Source organism: Trematomus bernacchii, unplaced genomic scaffold (genome assembly GCF_902827165.1).
Source record: "Trematomus bernacchii unplaced genomic scaffold, fTreBer1.1, whole genome shotgun sequence".
NCBI lineage: Eukaryota > Metazoa > Chordata > Actinopteri > Perciformes > Nototheniidae > Trematomus > Trematomus bernacchii.
In genome coordinates, this window is record NW_022988043.1 from 3,763,632 (window position 1) to 3,783,057 (window position 19,426).

The following is a 19,426-nucleotide window of genomic DNA, read 5'->3' on the forward strand; positions in this document are numbered from 1 at the left end:
AACCTTTTTTTTTTTTTTTTTCCGCTTTTCAATCCCCATCAAAGAGGAGCAAAAAGGAGGGACAGCATTCCCCTGCTCGGCGTCATTAATCATAGCTTTCTGGGAGCAAGCGCATATTAATTTCTGTCATCCCAAACATCATTTGGTATTGTTATGCCACGGCTTAGTCCTCATTCACCAGCAGACGCCGGCCGTTCCTCCTGGTTTGAGGGAAGACAGGGCCTGTGTGGCTGTGTTTCAGAGCAAGAGGCCTTTATCCCTGGGGCTCTGACACCAATTAAGCCATTTCACGAGAGACGAAAACAGGGCCCGCCGTTTCACTGTAACATGAGCCAGCACCTAGCTGCTGGCCCCTCGCCATCTTTCCATTACTTCAGACACAAGAATATACTTCAAGGACTTAAGAAAATAAAAAGATGTTTGCGAATGGTCATACTTTACTGACCTCTGGCAAAGTTGAAAAATGTGGAATTTTACTAAACTGTGTTTTTCACTAAACAGCAGCAGTATCAGTCCAGCTTCTCTATCATGTAATCCAGTAACATTATTATTTAAAAATATTCTAAAGACATGTTTAAATTCACAAACAATACAAAAAACAATGGGGTAGTATTTTGCCAAGACTGATAAGAAAAATGCTCAGTGTGCAGTTCCTTTTATATCTTTCTTTTCCCCACAGTTGCCTTTTGGCAGGCAGCAGAGTGGAGCTTGTCTTAGGGCTAAAGCAGAATATTGCAAGGTTTGTTATGAATTAAATATTAGAAATCTTAACACAGCAGCCAATAAGAATTATTTGCCTTATTAAAGCGGCAGAAGACGCTGATTAAAATTTCATTGCATTGCAGTCTTTTTCCCATTTCTGCCTTCAATATATCATTGTAATGTATGAAACATGTGGAACAATGGCATATGGAACAATGGGAAGAGGGCTTTCATTTTTAGGCTTGTAAATGAGGAAAGAAATCCTCTTTTCTTCCCGTTTTTGGAAAACAATCTTGTGTAAAGAAAAGAAAAGGTGACAACAATGTATCATTCTGTTGTCACGAAACAAGCTGCAGACTGCTACTGTGTCAAAATATTACAAATGAGATTTAAGAAGTGTACATTTACTGACATCTGCCTCCAATTCATTTATCACTTAATCTACAAAACATCTATCACCTGTAGGAGTAACAGCCCCACAAACACAGAACAAAACTATCTAAAATACAGGAATGTAACTGCCTATAAAAAATGTAAGAAACAGTATATCTGTCAAAAAGAGTAAATACAGGAAAGGCAGGAAATAAAGAAATAAGCAGGATTGTTTTCAGTGTTCTTGCACTCACAAATGATAGGTCATTTAGTTGTCCACATGTAATGTGTACAGAGTAAATGAACATCATGGTGTCCACTGTCCCATGAGGAAAACTCTTCCCTGAAACACTAGAGCTAATGAAATAGGGACCTATAAATAGCAGAGTCATTACTGAGAGAGGACTTGCTTTGCACCAGTCTTTCACTCTAACCCTTTTTGCACTAATAACTGGCTCTATGGCATTACAAAGACTCGGCTATCGGCTGACACAGTAATGAACATCAGGACACAAGAGACTTCATGTTAAAAAAACTGAGCGGTTTCTTTTTTTCTTTATAGCTGTAAATAAATACAGCTTAAAATATATGCACCCTTATCTTAAACCCTATCAAACGAGGTACATAATAATACCTTTGTTTGTCTTAATCATAAAAGCAATAAAAGTTAATTTTATCTTGTGTTTCATTAACGCAAGTTGATGGCTTTTTAATTTGTCTCTGCCAAAAATGATAGAGGACCACTTTTTTTCCTTTCTTTTTTCAGTAAATCTTCCTCCTAAGATCAAAAGTGTTAAATATTAAAAGTGTGTGTTGTTGGCATTAACGTTCTTTAAAGCAGGGACATTTCCATATTGCAAAAAATAAACATTTGGTTTAACTATGTCTGTCGGGTCAAAGGTCTTTCACTGTTTTGACAAGAGTGCAGCCCCAGTGATGCATGAAAGAATCTGTCCTAACTCGTGCCGACAGGACAACAAGTTGTATCGTTCACGTTTAATCTATTTCTACAGGGGGTCATAGTTTGAAGTAGCTTCTCCCTGTCTGCTTCAGGTTTATATTTCGACGTTCAGCGACAGCTTCAAAAAGAAAAGAGGCATTCAAAGAGTCTCCACCAGCCACGCTCCTACTGCTGTAAACTCATTTCAATCAATCCTTCCTTTTTGCATCCCAAGCAGCCTCTGCTGGCTGCCATCGCCTGAAGATAACTATTTCACCACCTCTGTCATGCCTAATTAACAACTCAGATGTACAATTCAGAAATTTCGCAATTAACCTACTAAAATATTGTTGGAGGATGCTAATTGTTATGCCAGTTGCCATAAAGACTCATTTGCATAACGTATGTGCAAAAAACAATTATGAGCTGTTGATCGCGCCGGAGCCCGCAGAAAACGCTTGGAGCGATAGAGGGGGAGCGAGGGAGACGTTTGCAAGATGGGTGCTTGTGTGTGCAGATGGAGGGACAGCACTGGATCATCGTACAAAAAAAAAACAGCTTTGAGGAGCCGTGCGCGCAGACACCAGGCAGCACCGGTGCAGAGGCATCTATCTCCACAGCACAAAAGCATTTACCCCTCCAAATGAAACTGATGTGTACACTCTTGTTTTTTTCTCTCCTTTTTTTCTTTGTCTGGCTCTCCTTCTTTTCATCTTTGCTGATGGGGAAATGGAGGGTATTTGGGAGCTACTTAGATAATAGCCACATCTTCCCCGGTCCCCCTCGTGCTTTAGAGGAGGAAGCAATAGTGGCCCTGCCATTGAGACAGTCAGGAACCCAGCTGTGCGCGAGCCATTCGGCACAACACTATCTAGTCACTGCAGCCGCATCACTGGGGCTCTCTGAGACAAAAAGCAGCCAAAGTCAATTGTCTCTCCTGCTGAATAGCTTTCTGTTCTCACACATGCATTTACTGGAGCTTTTCCTGCACCAAGACAACACACAAGGTAGGAAAACCAAAGAAAATATATATAATTTGTTATATATATTCCCTGCTCATAAAATGTGGTCTTTTATTTTTTAGCTGCAATAATAATAATAATAATAACAATACATATGTATTATTAATCACAATTGGAATGAGAGGGGTCATTAACTCTGTCAGGCAACATTGAAATGAATGTTTCCTGTAGATCTTAGAAATGCTTACCTCCTCAGTCCTAACTCTATTTACTCCAGGTAATGCTTTTAGTCGGCCTTGCATGTGGTTAATTACCGGCTCATCCTGAACTGTATTTAATTAACACAGTCTTTCCGAGTTGGACATTACATATAACGCAGACAAACTGATAAACATATATGAAATTGCTTTTCCGATCCAAATCAAACGAGTGCAACAAAACCCAGACAGTGTTTCCGAAATTGCAGTCCCTCCTTAATCCAATGCTTTAAACAGTGTATAGGAGCATTTATCAGGCTGAATCTGCCACACTCTCTCCCTCCCCTACCTCTCCAGACCCCCTGTTTCTGAACCTGACGAGTCAAAGGTCAGGAAAACAACAAGTCAATACGCAGCCAAAGAAGCGCCATGCAGCTGAGAGAGCTGTGGAGAGGGCTAAGCCTCTCTGTGGCACTCCGTGATTTAGCCTGTAATAGTTTTCTGTAATCTCTTTCTATTGATTAAACCTCACATCAAAGAGAAGTCTTGCAACAGAACCTCTCTTTTCCTGGTCAGAAATACCATATGGAGGTAATCTTTCACCTTTGTTATTCTTGCCGCTCCTGCTGCTGCTGCTGTGAGTCTCTCTTCCAAGCACGAGAGCAAGACAAGGGAGTAGCCAGCAGGATAACACAAACCCAGCACAGAGGAATAACTGCAGAACTCATCTGAATCGCAGGCAATGTTCACTCAATGCATTCATTGTCTTCTCACGCAGCCTACAGGCAAAAAGGTACATGAATGTAACCTTTGTCCTGAAACTGTTAGAACATCGAGAATAAAACCATTTTAATTGACATTTTTTAAGTATATTCTAAAAGAAAAACATGAAACACTCAAAGACAAAGAACTCCACTCGCCGACCAAATCTCACATTTAGCTTATCTAAATGCAAAACCAAGAAAATTTGGGGGGGAAAAAAACCCTCCTGCTAAAAACACTCAATTTAGTGACAGGCAAATGACTTCATGCTGCCACTTAATCTCATTTCTTGCATAATGCTCTCTAATTAGCATATCAAAGTGAATTAATACTTCCAGGGCATTAGCAATGCAGAAAAATGTTGTAGCTCTACAATAACAAGTTAGAAGAGTGCCAGAAACTTCTAAACACCATTCAAAAGGCTTCACAATGTCTTGCTATTACAGTAAAAAATCTTCTTTACTTCCACGAGAAAATGAAAAGACCATTCTTTGATTTTGTCTCCGCTCGTAAAATAATACTTTAAACATAAACACGAGAAGCTTTGAAGCTGAACCCTGACCTGGCTATTCATCTGCACACTCGACAATAAGTCTGGATAACATGATACATGCGTGCAGTAATTACAGCTATGATTCTTGGAACGCTTTCAAATGTATTATTAAAAGTCACTTTCAGCCAACGGAGGATCACATGGCTAAACGACAGCGGCCCCTGTGCCATCTGAACGGACATGAAAGGGCCAAGGAAGCCCTGAGAACGATGCTACAGGAGCCAGTGAAAGGCTCACTGTGTGCTGCAAAAACTGGCCGGTCAACAAGGCCACCAGACCAGCTGAGCTCTGTCAATGGCTAAGAGGGGGAGGCTGTGACTCTAAACCACAGGTTAACCATGCACACACACACACACACACACACACACACACACACACACACACACACACACACACACACACACACACACACACACACACACACACACACACACACACACACACACACACACACACACACACACACACACACACACACCACACACACACACACACACACACACACACACACACACACACACACACACACACACACACACACACACACACACACACACACACACACACACACCCTGTTCTCCCTCTTGTCCGTCTCATCTCTTGCTCACACACAATCAGTCCATGGCACATACACTCTCCTGCACACATACATGTAAGTATATTGATAAAAATGTTCATTTACTTTCTTATGTTAGGCTATTTTAAACGTAATCCAACAGCAGGAATATTTAAAGACATCATGCAAGTTTGGACTAACAAAGTAAAACATAAAATGAAAGTTACTTGCAGAGTAATGATAGTATTTTTATATGATTTCTCAGATTTCTTTATCCAATGACGGCTATGTTTTACTGATGTATCATTGCTTCAGCACTGGAAAACACGTTCATATCCAATCAATGCTTGTGCAGAGAATAAAAGCTGGCATTTTGTGTGATGTGCGATCTGCAGCCTCTGTTTTTTCTCGCTGTCTCTCGTCTAAACTCAACAGGCACACACACACACAGAAGAGCACCTCGGCTAGACTGTGGACCCTCTGTCTGTCCCTGTGGACGCCACCTGTGTCGGGGAAGTTCATAAACTTTTATGATCTCTCCCCAGACGATTTCCTCATAAACTGCACAAAGGTCACAAATCTGACAAGGCATCAGGTTTGCTAAATTACACCAAACTGACAGCATAATTCTATTTATATTCTTATATTTTCTTTGACTGAGAAATATATATTATACTTTAAAAAATAAATAGGGATGCTCAGTGGTTTGAATAATTGAAGCATATTTTTAACAGCACTTTGTTCTTATAGTTTCAAGAACAAAACGACCACATAACTGTAAGGCATAATAAACAGTGTGTGAAAACTGTTATCACTATATACAAATATGTGTTTAAGAATTTCGAGGCACATGATATGTCCCATAAACATTGTGGGAAAATTGTAGAAAAAATATGTCTCTGCAAAGGTTAATTTATAAAAAAATATATAGCAAAGTTTGAAATGTAAGAAAAGTTATAAGACATGAGTGTATCTATTATTTCAGCTGTCTCTTTATATGTGCAAACACACTGAAAGTTTTCAACCCTGTTCCTAGAAATCTGCAGACTAGATGCCTATTTAGACAAATTGCGTAATATGAAATATAATATAAATATTTGTCCTTTAATTTTCTCAAGGAGGATTCAATTATTTGCTTTTTTCCCCAGAATGAACTGCCTTAATTTGGAGGAAAGGAGTGAGTCTGCATGCAATTGCAATACCCATTTTGATAGAGAATGTAGTTGTCTTTGTATGTTGAAAATGTGACAATTGTTGTCAGGTTATAAAGGATGAATTCATTGTGATCTCAGCTATGTAGAGCATATGCTGTGGGATTTCCCCCTCCTGTTCGCTGCCAGAGTAGAGAGGGGAAAAGCTGGAGCGCACTTTCTGTTTAAATACAAGCAAACACTGCTGGAAAAAAGATGCTCCTGCAAAAATAATGAAACAAACCTAACATCCTCCATGACAGAAACCGTTTTTTTCTGTGTGGCACAATGACTTTTCTTTAAGTGATTGATTAATATGGGCAGAGGTCCCTATAACCTGGGTGCAGGCTGGCATCAGATCACTGGGAGGTAAGTGTCTGTGTGATGTTGCATTGAGACACTACTATTATATTAAATTCATAATAAAATATTTGTATATAAAGATCTTACCTGTCTTTTCTTTGATTTCACAGAGAACGCTGAAGAGTGCTGGTTTCATTCTGTGACAGTTCAGCCCATGTTTCCTGTTTCAGTATAAGACAAAATAATATACTGAAATAAATTCACTGAAACATCACATGTTAGAAATTAGCAGGTAAATGGAGTATTTAAGATGTTGAGTTTAGTTGTCACTTTTTCTAAGTATTGCAATGTTACAACCATCACATGTCTCTCAGAAGTTATCATTTGCTACAATACAGTCAAAATGACTAAATATAATTATCTGTTATTTAGGTCACAAAAGTGTAATACTCCATTATAAATATAATACTAATATAATCAACCTACTTACAGGATTTTTTTTTTTTTTTTAAGCATGTTAGTTTTGCAGATATATGAAAATGTTCTATGTGTGCACAGAAACTTTTTGAACAACACAAGCTTGTTCAGGATGACTTTTGCCAGACAAGCACTTTAAAGAAAAATGCTGTTGTTCCCTAAGTGACAACTTTCTCATGTGTTAAATCTTTGCGAGGCAGTAAATACACCTCAGTGTAAGATTATCATTAAAGCCACTGACTCCAGTCTATTGTTATGCATGGGGGAGTTAAGTTAAGAGGGCCACATCTTAATAATGGTGCGTTCATCATTTTGGGGAGGGCGAAGTTAATAAAACATATAAATCAACCAACTTTGCTTGCGCCTCGTCCAGGCTTTGATCAGTTATGGTCATTATTTGATGGAGAATGTCACCAATGTCTTGTTTTCTTCCGTCTCCGTCTGACCCATCGTGTCCATGTGGAGGCGGCAGTGCCATGCCTCCTTGTACCGAGTGGCCAGAAAGGCTGACACCGCCGATGGACTGCATGATCCGGGCTTGATCGTCCATACTAGACGCTAAAGAGTCTGTGCACTGAGCCACACAAATTGAAAAACTCATATACGAAATCGGTTATAGCAAGTGCTGCAGACAAGAAGGGGTTGCACGGCTGTGTTTCTTTAGCGAAAAAGAGCGCACACGTTGTTGTTTTAAAAACAACAACCTAGCAGAGATATTTTTGCGTAAATCTTATGTCCAAGTTTTCGCTGTCCTCTCGCTTTTTTACGCGCGGTCCAAAGTGCCAAAACGCGTGACTATGTTTGTAGAAAAATGCATTAATTGTTTCTTCTTCTTAACACTTCTTTGTCAAAATTGACGGTCCATCGTATCCCGCACGAATCCTCATGCCAATCTGTCTTTTCTCTGGGATTTGACGGGTGGTATGGACAGAAACGCTCCTTGGTGATCTCTCATCTATTAGCGCTCTTCATGGGATTCCCGGCGCATTCCGTCTCCAAAATGTCCAAACCGTCCTAGTGATGCACCGGCAACAAAAATATCCAACGTGTAAACAAATAAAAAATCTTGCAGGTGTTGCCAACTATAAATGTGCAGAAATGTTTCCTGCGACAACTGACAATATTTAAAAAAAATACACAATCTGCGGCATAAGGTGTCCAAATGTGACTACAAAAAATATGAAATATACAAAAAAAGTTGGGATATTTCTGGTTGAAAAAAAAAAAAGCAACCACGAGAAGAAATTAATTAGGATACGCTGTATAAAGGCGATGCGCAAAAAAATATCTTGCCCTGCTGAAATTTATGAGCTCCAGCCTCTGCCTGTGTGTGTTTTATGTTGTTTGATGGCAGCGGTATAGTGAGCGATTGACAGTGTGCCAATGCCACTCACTCAGTGCAGACGTGTCAGAGCAGGGAACAGGGGTAGAAAAAAAAATACAAAATACGAAATGAAAATGCACGCTCCGCCCTGCAGAGGAGGGGTCTATATTCTTGTCACTTCTCGCCTGAACACCGAAAAACAAAATGTTAAGAGCTAGTACTTAGGGTGGTGATTATATTGATGAAAGCACGGCAGAGTCCCCTCTCTCTTTCTCGCAGCGGCGACAGTTTGGTATCCTCGTTTCCTCACGCGTGCACGTGCAGCTATGTGCATATTCTCTAGCAATAATAAAGATTTAGCCCTGCTACAACACAGGCAAATGCATAATGAGAGTTTGAATACAGTTTGATGTAGAACTGCACAGTCCCTTGTAAGCCTTGGTTCAAGTCAGGCAAGCAGTAGACATGTTTATATTATTGGAAAGTAAAGCTCCTCGACCAATCGCAGCCCAGAATGATGAAGACTGACGACCCGTGTGTCCTATTACTGGCAGATGCATGAGGCTGAGAGCCCACCCACTCCATCCCTCCATCTTCGCACCGCTCGCACAAAAGGATGGGAACTTCTGATTGGTCGTTGCTACGAGTGACATCTATTGCACGAACAGGCGGCGCTGCTCGGTGCTCCTCCGCAGTTGCTATGGCAGCAGACACGTTGTTGAGCTGGATGCAAGGCTGCACATATAATGTGCACCTCCTCAATGAGCAGATAGTGGATTGAAAAAGACGAATAAACAATTAAGATTTGACTTTATATAGGAGGGCATTTTATGAGGAACTCAGGGGAATAAATAATGTGGAGTTATTGAGGGGTTTGATATTCTGGAGTTTTAAAGAAAGACAGTAAAAAGGGCTTGTGCAATTGAACGCTTGAAGTATAACTTTTGTTTGATACAGTTTTAAGATGACAATTACTAAAAAAAGTCAACATAAATAGTATTTAAGGGGAATTGTGCAGCTTCATGTGCAGGCCTACTTATTGCCAGGAAACGATAACTTATTATGTCCTCCAACAGACAAAATAACCTTTGTTGGTGACATTTCTCCCAAAAGTAGGCAGCAGGGATCAATAAATGTGTTAAGCCACCTAAAATTCCACTTGAAGAAACGCATAAAGGTCAGTATTATCCCTGGAAAATCTAGCTATAACTGTCTACAACACTTTTTTCCACTTTTTAGTTTCAGTCTCAATCCTCTCTTTTTGAAGTCACACTGATGAGCATAACAGAAGTCAGGACAAATGTCATCATCATGGACCGCAGTTTATTCTAAGGAACCTGATCTGCTGGGGAAGAAATTACTTTTTTCGCAGGCAATGTCAGTACGTTTTAAAAAAGGAAATGTATCAGAGGTCTTATTCAGAGCAAATCATGTTGATTATGGTTGTGCATAAACATTTATTTTCAACGGGCAAATGTGATGCTTTCACTTTTAAATACACAAATATTTTTGACAATATCAAAATCAAGTCATCAGAAAGACAGGCAGATATCACAAAACTTAAACTAAGTAAGAAGGAACTTGCAGGTAGACGCTGAGAAGAAGATTATTATCTTGGACAGAAAGCTCCTGTTTAATGGAAAATGTGGGTTTATATGTGATGAACAAAAACAATATCGCTGATATGGAATCTCGTATTTCTTTAATTATTCTTAACTGTTTTGACAGGGACGTTTAACGTGTATGAGACTTGAACTCAATGTTCACAGAAAACATCACAAAGCATATGATTGATGATGAAAAACAATTGCAGCCTAATTGTTAATTACATTTGTTCTTTGCAATCATCTCAACTCTTAAGTTTAAATGTAGCCCTTATAATATTGTGTTGGTATAAGTCAGTGATCCTCTGGTCAGTATAGAATAGAAGTGACATCATGGACCGCCTGCTCTAAGGAAATTATTCATCTTCATGAGTCAGAACTGACTGGAAAAAAAACACTAAAACTTAAGATACCCAGAGTCATTATTTAATCTTTTTAGATTTTGATAATTTAGTAAAGGATGAAAACATCACCCCGCAGCTACATTTGAAGTCCAGGAACTAGAGTAGGATGAGTCCAAAAATAAACGTGGAACAGCACACAGTAAATTTGCCACTCCTAATTATCAATATCAATGAATACATATTAAGAAAAAGATGGTGAATTTCACATTAAAAGTGAACTCGAGAACATCACGGATAATGGTTTTATGCTACATTTCTAAGTTAGAAATGATAATATCACAAGATTTGAGTATGTGAAATAAATATATTTAGATGTTGTTAGCAGTCTGTGTAGTTGTGTTCATCGATTTGACCTTGAAGTTTCAGAGCAACACACTCTAGTTTAGTGAATGGTAGTCCCAGGACTACTGCATTTATCATTGAAATACTGAGCTGTCAAGTCACCCTCCACACCTGTCAAGAGGGGCTCAAAGGTACAGCTCCGGCTCCTCTCCTCTGTTGCAGTGCATGATTCTTCATTGCATTGCATAGCAGGCCTATTCACCGTTGTTTTCAGCCATATGTCAACATAATTCATTTCCGTATGTGACAGCTCCCAACAGTAAGACAGTGTGGCACTACTAGTTCACAAAACCTTGTTTACATAACCAAGAGGTTGTGCTATCCACTGTTTTCTGTAGACTTCAATTTGAAAAATCATATTTCTGTAAAAAGAAAAATGCAGTAGGTGAGTTTCTTTAAAGATAAATAAATAACATCTTATTTGACAAGTGCATCCACATTAACTGTGCAATAGGGTTAATAAAATGATAATATTTTAACAAATGAGTTAAGCGAGGCATAAGAATTAGCACCTATGAGTGTAGACACAACACTTTGTCATCATGCTTCTCATTGTGACATGTGAAAAGACCCACAGGTGCTGTAGAAAGTGACTGTGTTGTCATATTTCATTTAGGCATCCTTCTGCAAAGCTGTAATTGCCTAATTAGCTTGTTAATTAGGAGATTAGCATTTACTGATAGAGTGGCTTGCTCTGTTGTGATGAGAGTAATACAGATTAAGTGAGAAGTTATGGGTGCATGATTTCCCGATTTCGCTGTCCACAAAAGGGGTCACAAATCATTCAAAGATTTGTTGAATCGCTGCGTGTTTTACATCTGAAGATGATGTTCGTCCTTTTTCTTGAGCTTCCTGGTTGCTGCTGGAGACGGTGAAAGAATCCTGGAGCCCGGTGACGGCAGCCTGTCACGCGGTGGAGAGATACCTCCTGGTTTGAGTGTCGCCTGTTTGATCCCCTGTTGCTCGAGGAGATTGGAGGAAATGACCGAGCAGACGGTGCCAGAGATATTACTAACCCAATTATGAACAGTCTTTCATTTGGTTTGGATACTATTCTTATTTACTTCCTGGTATTTGTCGCTGGTGTGGATGCACTTTGTCTTCATTAAAGTTGCACATGTGAAAGGAGAGAGAGAGAGAGCATGGATATTTGTAGATTTTACTCCATGGTTTAGAGCAGTAAGCTCATATCTAAGGAAAGGTGGCTTTAAAATGTTAAATATAGCAGGTGTATTGTGTTGGTGCTCTAAGAACAAATATCGCTATACCAGAATATCAAAAGCAAAGTCTAGAGTGAAGTTTTATAGCAAAATGTATGTAAATTCTTAAAAGTACTCAGTATAATTATAATAAAACTGCTATGGGGGTCAAGAAGGAACTATTTTTTAATGGTTTATATAGTGGCAAGTAGTTAAATATACTGTAATGTGTCATATTTTATGAGCTGATAATATCTTTGAATGTCATACATGAAATATTAGCTATTGCATAGTATCAATGGATTAAACATGTACATGGGAGGCGTGTGGTGCAGTGGGTTGTGCATTGGTGTTCGGATCAGGGGGTCACAGGTTCAAACCCCACTGCAGTCAGCATGTCGTTGTGTCCCTGGGCAAGACACTTCACCCCAAATTGCTCCTGTGGGGATTGCCCACAGTATTGAGTATGTAAGTTGCTTTGGATAAAAGCGTCTAACAAGTGACATGACATGTCATGTAATGTACTATATTGCTAAGACTAAAAGTATAAAGTAAGAGAAAAAGTACAAGTACAATTAAATTGCACTGAGATATATGCACCAATGAACGGATTGCATGTACAGTCGTGTGCATGAAAGGTAGATAACTATGTAGGAAATATTGCATCTGCTAATGAGTGTTAACTCCCTCTGTGGTCATTAAATCATTCCAAGTGTTAGTGTGGGAGGTAAACTAATAAACTGTTAAGAATGTTAAATGCACAATTAGAGAGTTGATACATCTCCAACATGTTTGTTGGACAGGAGTAAATTTAGCCGGGGACATTTTAGTTAGTTTGTGTGGACATGCTGGAAAAAAATATGGGGTGATAAACATCCAAATGGAGAAGCATCCTCTCCCTTAACCACTAAAATAGATGCCCTTAATCAATACACTACTGTAACTTACAATTCATCCATGAATCCAAGGATGTTCCTTGAACATTTTTTTTTTTAAATCGACCTTTTGACAAAGTTGAAATCCCAAGAGTGAAAAGTATCATATCTGAGGAATCTGTTTCTTTAGGAAGTCAAGACAGATGTGAGAGATCAGGAGCAGGCAGTAATCAGGGGGGGAGGTGAGAGGTACACAGCTACACTGCTCACCACGATCAATCATACTATACTTGTCCTCCCTCGACTCGCTCGCTGTTACTGTCTCCACTGAATGCACTTCTCTCTTTGCTTAAAATTATTACACAGGCCATAAACCCAGAGAGGTGAGTGTCCTGCTAATGTGGGTACATGTAGTGGTCGCAGTAACCTTTAAGATTGGCCAGTGAGTGGTGGCTTGGACACGGGCCATATATCGTGGTCAATACCAGAGACACGGATTGACTTGGGGAGGCATTTTAAGGCCTTACATTTTAATTGTCTACCAGGCTGCAGCCCAGATTGATTCTTTAGGGTGGAATAAAATCAGACCTTGATTGCAGTGCTTTTGTAGAGAAAATTCACGTGTGTTCAGTAGATTTCTTAGATATTTTATTTCACAATTACCTTAAGGAAGCTGCGGGGGAAAGGGATGTCTTGGAAATTGATTGATACATGAAAATATCTGCAAACAAATTTGAACCGTTTCATTTAAACCATTAATATCGACTATTATAAGAATAAATATCTTAATTTATATTTATTTTGAGCATAATCAGTTTTATAATTGATTCCTAAGCTAACTGTGTGCCCCGTTTTATGAATCTGAAGTGTTCATCAAATTGCGGCACTTACTCTTCTTCATATATCTAATTGTAAAGATTAAAACATTACATTTTACAACTTTTTTTCTCCCTTCAACATCAATTTGTCTGGTAATGAAGAGGAAATCTCAGAAGAGGTCAGGGTGTAGCGTGTCTAAATCACTGTGGCCAGACTGCCCTCAACTCAGCTTGAGTATTGACATTATGCCAGCTATGACACCATAACTCAGCCCACGGCGATGGTCATTTGATAAATGGTATCATAAATTGTTGACAAAACAATTTGTGATGTATTATGTTACCGATGGGTTGTACTGCTTATCAAATCAAGTAATCTGGCAGGGCTCTCAATTCATCAACAAAATGCAAGCGCTCGCTGTAGATAGTGATGACTTTGTTCCTTTGTCGACATGCGGTTCAAATGTAGTGTTGCTGGAAGTAGGCAGAGCAGTTAGCATCAGGGTTGCATTGTTTTTATGAGGCTCCTGTTGAGGTGCAGTGGTACTGTCTTTTGTCTACACGGTAGAAACAAGTTTGGTATTGAGCAATGTTCAGAAATAGTTTTTCTTACATAAAACTGTCAGTGTATTGAACGTTTTGAAAAGGGGTCCAAACAGTCTGGATCAAAATATGATAAAACAATAGCATAAGGAGGCATATTGGATATTTTGTACTTTTGAATTATTTACTGACACTTTAAATATATATTTTTTATTGAAGAGCTGCTTCTATTAAAATGCATTTACAAAATAATGCAATAAAACATAAAATAATAGGAAAAGTGTCACCAGAACTAGATTTCTGGTGACCCGAGTTCATACCAGCTGAAAGTTACATATACACATACACATTTTCAATCCACAAATACACAATGTAATACAAATGCCTGACATGTTTGTGAGTGTACAAATAATATTTAGCATTTGAGGAAGGTGTTTTACATTTACAGATTACACATTTGCACACGGATTATTGATGTGTTCGCAAAAAAAATATGAAGACAAATCTACCTCCATACATGAGAGTACTCCACAAAAGGGGAGTTAGTCGGTTGCGTAGCGGTACGTCCACACGGCAGCGTGTGTTGAAGCTTGCCGGTGGGCGGGTCTGGAGCGCGACCAACAACCAATCACATTATTCTCCCGCCCCGGACACACAAGCACGCGGTTTGATTGGCTAGAGCTTGTACTGGCATATGATTTGATTGGCTGACGCTTCCGTCGAAGCTTGAAAAGTTGAACTTTTCTCAACTTTCGAAGCAAAGCGACGCGGCGGAACCGCAATGCAGTTCGGCAAAGCCTGACGTCACCCCATTCAAAGTGAATGGGAAGCTGCGTTGAAGCTTCAACGCACGCCGCCTTGTGGACGGGCCGTAAGAGCCAGCATGCGAGACCGGCTTTACAAGGTTTCGGTGAGTAACACGAGTGTAATGTGTAACGTTAATGACATCACTTACGCGACTCTGGGATTTGTAGTCTTTCTAGTTGCGTAATTTTCATGATCTTATATTTCAACAGTTTTACGACAAACTGTGACTTTTTTGACATGGAAATTATTATTTAAGATTGACAAACATCATATGTGTAATTCGTGGCACAATTCAAATGGGATCGAAAGATAATCTTTCTCTCTCCATTGACTTCAATACATAATTTTTCCGAAATAAGGTCCCATGGGGCGGAAGTAGAAGGGCGGGACTTCGCCTCTCTATACTTCTCTAATTAACATCTGTTAACTTTTACACAAGTGATTAAAGCACTTTCAAAATATTATTTATCAAGATAACAGAATACGCAATAAAAGCTGTACATGTGGTTAAACAGGTGAGTTGACACAGTTTGTGTAGCAGGGACCTAGCTTACACAAACACTTCAATAAACTCTACCAAAACGATTGACTACAACCATCTGAACTTTTTTTCAACACTAACAACATACCTGATAATGAAAGCGTGTTTCCTCCAACGCTTTAGAAAGAGATGCCGCTATAAACTAATGGAGAAGAAATACCGCGACTTCCGCGAAAATATGGGCGGAGACAAAAGCAATCGATCCTGGATTGAGACTTTCTTGTAGATCACAACACTTTTACACACTAACATGAACAAGTAACAATGAAATAGCTTTTAAACCTTTTTAAACATGTAACCGACTTAACCACATCATTTAGTATTACTCAATCTTTGTATTTATAATGTCATCTGATCATTTTAACCTTATGAGATGTTTTGATAACATTACAGACCATGACTTCACTACACCATGCAACTAGTAGAGCCATATCATCTTGTAATCTGATTTTAATTTTAAATAGACAGAGAAACATATATTTTGAAATTGTACTCCCAATCCACACATTTCTGCATCATAAAAAGGAGCCAACATAAGATAAATAGTCTTTTTTTTACAATTTGTTCCAGATTCTTATGAAGGAACTCTTGCTTTGAATATCCTTTTAAAGTAATGAGGTTTACTTCCTAATTTTCCTCATTTTGACATACAGACACACATGTCAGGCTGCAGTGAAGACAGTTGTTTTTCTCCTTTCCAAACATTTGTCATCCATTATTTCTCATTGAACACGGCAGATAAAAAAATAATCCCATTGTACAACTCAACAGTGAGTTCATTAATGTTGGACTGCTGACAAGCAGTAGTGTGAATGTGACCATACTCACCAAAAGCTGTCTTTTTTTCTCTTAAGTGTCCTGGATGGAGAGCTCAAAGACAAAAGAAATAAAGACAAAAAGAAAGCAAGAGAAAGATCAGGTGCATCTCAGCAGTCAGCCTGGTTTGTGTAATCAGGAGCCTTTCAATAAATGCTGAAAGCAAAAATTCTTTATTTTTAGCTCCTATGAAGTCACATGATTACACTTTTTATTGTCAGCGTTCTTCAAACACCTCAAGGTGAACATGTCTGTATGTGTCCCGTTCGTCTTGTTAGCCAGGCATTCATGTGAAACATACAGTACAATATTTATGAAGCACACCACCATACAGCATGTGCTGCAGCCAATTTTCAGTTGAAATATTTGATCTTAAAAGCCAATGCTCAATAGAAGCCTCAAGCTCTTGATCAAAGAACAATGTTGTGTCTTTTCATCATGCCGTTCTTTGCTGCAAGTCGCTTGTCCATCCTTTCTCTGACAGTGCCATTTCTGTTTGGATGGCAGTGAGCGACCCCTGGGCTTCAAAGATACATTGAAGTTCTGCAAATAATCTGTCAAGCATGGAAACCAATGACTAAAACAACATCTTTCCAGCACATCTCAACAAACCTATTCATGAATGTGCGCTTGTTGTTGACATGATGGAAAATGCTTGTTGTCATCAGAGTATCTTAACACGGTGAAGCCCTCCAACACAACCGCTACTTATTCCTTATCATTGTTTTAATGCAGTTTGTTGAGGAAAAGGGATTAGATGACCCACTGGATTGTGACATTTAGTATCCACTATCTCACTGAGGAGGCGATGGGATTTATGAAATGGGTCATACACATGCACATGAGTCTTACTTAAGACTCCCGTTAAAGCCACATGACCTTAAGAGAGAGGAAAACGTATCACTGGAAAATGCTAATGTGATGCATTTGGTGCACATTAATTCTGAGCATGAATACGACACATATTTCACTTCAGAAAAAAATAAAAAATGGAGCTTAAGAGCGATGCGTTTAGTTTCTCTATCTTAAGGGAATCTGCTCTTTAGCAATTAGGACTACATGTCATTTGTTAACTGGTGATATCATCGTAGTTATAATTATTTCTCTTGTGAGAATATGCGAATCAGAATTTTTTTTGCTGATTTGAAAGATTTTCAGTGTGTCAGCAAGAGCATCTTGAAATTAATAAAAGCAATTATGTATGTCAGTCTTAATGGAGGTATGTGGAAAGTGTGAGTGTGCCAGAGAAAAAGGTTTTCAGGTTTTGTTTTACAGCACTGTTTGATATATTGTGGATTTACACCAGCAGCACCTGACGTAATCTGTTGGGAGAAATGTCTTCCCCACTTTATCTCAATTGTATCTCCGAGTAGCAGCGCTGATTTCTCTGTAAAAGTGTTCGGCACTAAGATCTCAAGGTTAATGCTTCTTAGGAGCCTTTACCTCTGGCCTTCTGTTCAGTTCACTGCAATTAGGCCTTTCACTTGTGAATTAAAACTGTTTGAAGCAAAGAGGTCAGCTTTCATCATCTGACCGCCTGCCCTTAAAGAGGAAGATAACACAGAGTTCAACAGTGTCATAAAGAGCGAGGTTTATAGTGAATTCTGAGCGGTGAATAATTTGATGTATATCCTCTGGGTTTTGAGTGTTTTTGTTGCAAATATACACACATATTCGGTGTGCTTAACAGGCCTTTCATCCTGCACTAATTAGTTGCCTTGAATGCAACCCCCTAGAAATTATGTATATGTATATACTGCTCAATTTGTTCCCAGTAACATTTGAAGGAAAAATAATTGCTGCCAGGATTTTATTCAGTTGGGAGTTTTTTGTGTTCTGTGAGCTAAATATATTATTGTATGGAGGTCAGGGGGAGGTGGTGGATGTCAGGCTTTAAAGCTGGACAAAAACACTTTGGTTCACGTTAGGAAAAATATATGTTTTAATAAAATATATAACCTAGACCACAGCATTTCCCTGACAATAGAACAGCAATTACCGATTTGGTTGGCCAAAGTTCGTACTGTGCAGGAACTTGTAAATAAACAGTACTTCCAGCAGAGGCTGAGAAACATAGGGTTTATTTAGTAACGAAAACAACATTTTGTGACTTGATTGGAAACCTTTCCCTATAACGTCAAATAAAAAGTTATTGGAGCAGCATTATTTTTATGTTTAAAATAAGCATTTGCTTTGTTTTGCGTGATACATAAATGTCATAATAAAATATATTTCGAGACTGGAATGTCAGCCTTGGAAAAAATTAATATTGTTCCTTTGAACACAGCATTTGCCACATTTTCTTCTTAAATGATTAAGATATTTACCTTAAGATAAAGAGAAAGAGAAGTTAGTGGTAGTAACAGAAAATTACGAAAAGTGATTGATGAAGACAACGTTAATAAAACTTACTTCAATTTAACCCTGTTTACCATGTGTCGATGGATGTTCTGCAAAATAGTGCACATCGAAGTTCAATAAAGGGAAGCATGCGATGGATCAGTGAATGGAGCAGTGTTGGTTGTGTGTGTGTGTGTGTGTGTGTGTGTGTGTGTGTGTGTGTGTGTGTGTGTGTGTGTGTGTGTGTGTGTGTGTGTGTGTGTGTGTGTGTGTGTGTGTGTGTGTGTGTGTGTGTGTGTGGTGTGTGTGTGTGTGTGTGTGTGTGTGTGTGTGTGTGTGTGTGTGTGTGTGTGTGTGTGTGTGGTGAAATAGCACGAACACTTCTGTTGATCGGGAACAATTTTTTTGCCATTTCATTGTGCTGTGACATATCTTTCATTAAGGTTTAACCAATAGATTAAACTAGATCCAGGATCCAATAGTAATTAACTTGAGTATATCGGGAGGCCATTATTCACATTAAAGTAACCTTTTAATAGCTGAGCCTTTAACTCCACTGCAGGTAATGACTTTAAAGAGTGCTTATTAAAAGAGAAATGGTAATGAGCTTTAATAAAGCAGAACAACTTTGAAATGAGGTGCGCTTTTCAATAGTAAAGGATAGACGGATTGGACCTGTGATTCCATTAACGAGACTAATGATTCTTTATCAGCCCTCTTATGTGTACATGGAGTTAACATTAACAGTGATTGAGGACGGGTTTCAGTGAAAAGATGGGCCTTTTCATTGCCCTTTAAA

General features: G+C 38.8%; 1 protein-coding gene across 8 annotated transcripts in view; it reads right to left on the reverse strand.

Moving 5' to 3' along the window:
- The window catches only part of pbx3b (pre-B-cell leukemia homeobox 3b), a 57,255-nt gene extending 48,501 nt beyond the window's left edge, over positions 1-8,754 (reverse strand). For 4 of the 8 annotated variants that reach the window (XM_034117632.1, XM_034117629.1, XM_034117631.1 and 1 more), the window contains exons 1-2: positions 7,368-8,754; positions 6,685-6,764 (exon numbers count right to left, since the gene is read on the reverse strand). In XM_034117632.1, coding sequence (XP_033973523.1) covers positions 6,685-6,764; positions 7,368-7,615 — 328 coding nt within the window. In that variant the 5' untranslated portion in view covers positions 7,616-8,754. The remainder of the gene's footprint in view (positions 1-6,684; positions 6,765-7,367) is intronic. The other 4 variants (XM_034117633.1, XM_034117634.1, XM_034117630.1 and 1 more) reach the window with 2 other exon arrangements.
- Between the last annotated feature and the right edge of the window lie 10,672 nt (positions 8,755-19,426).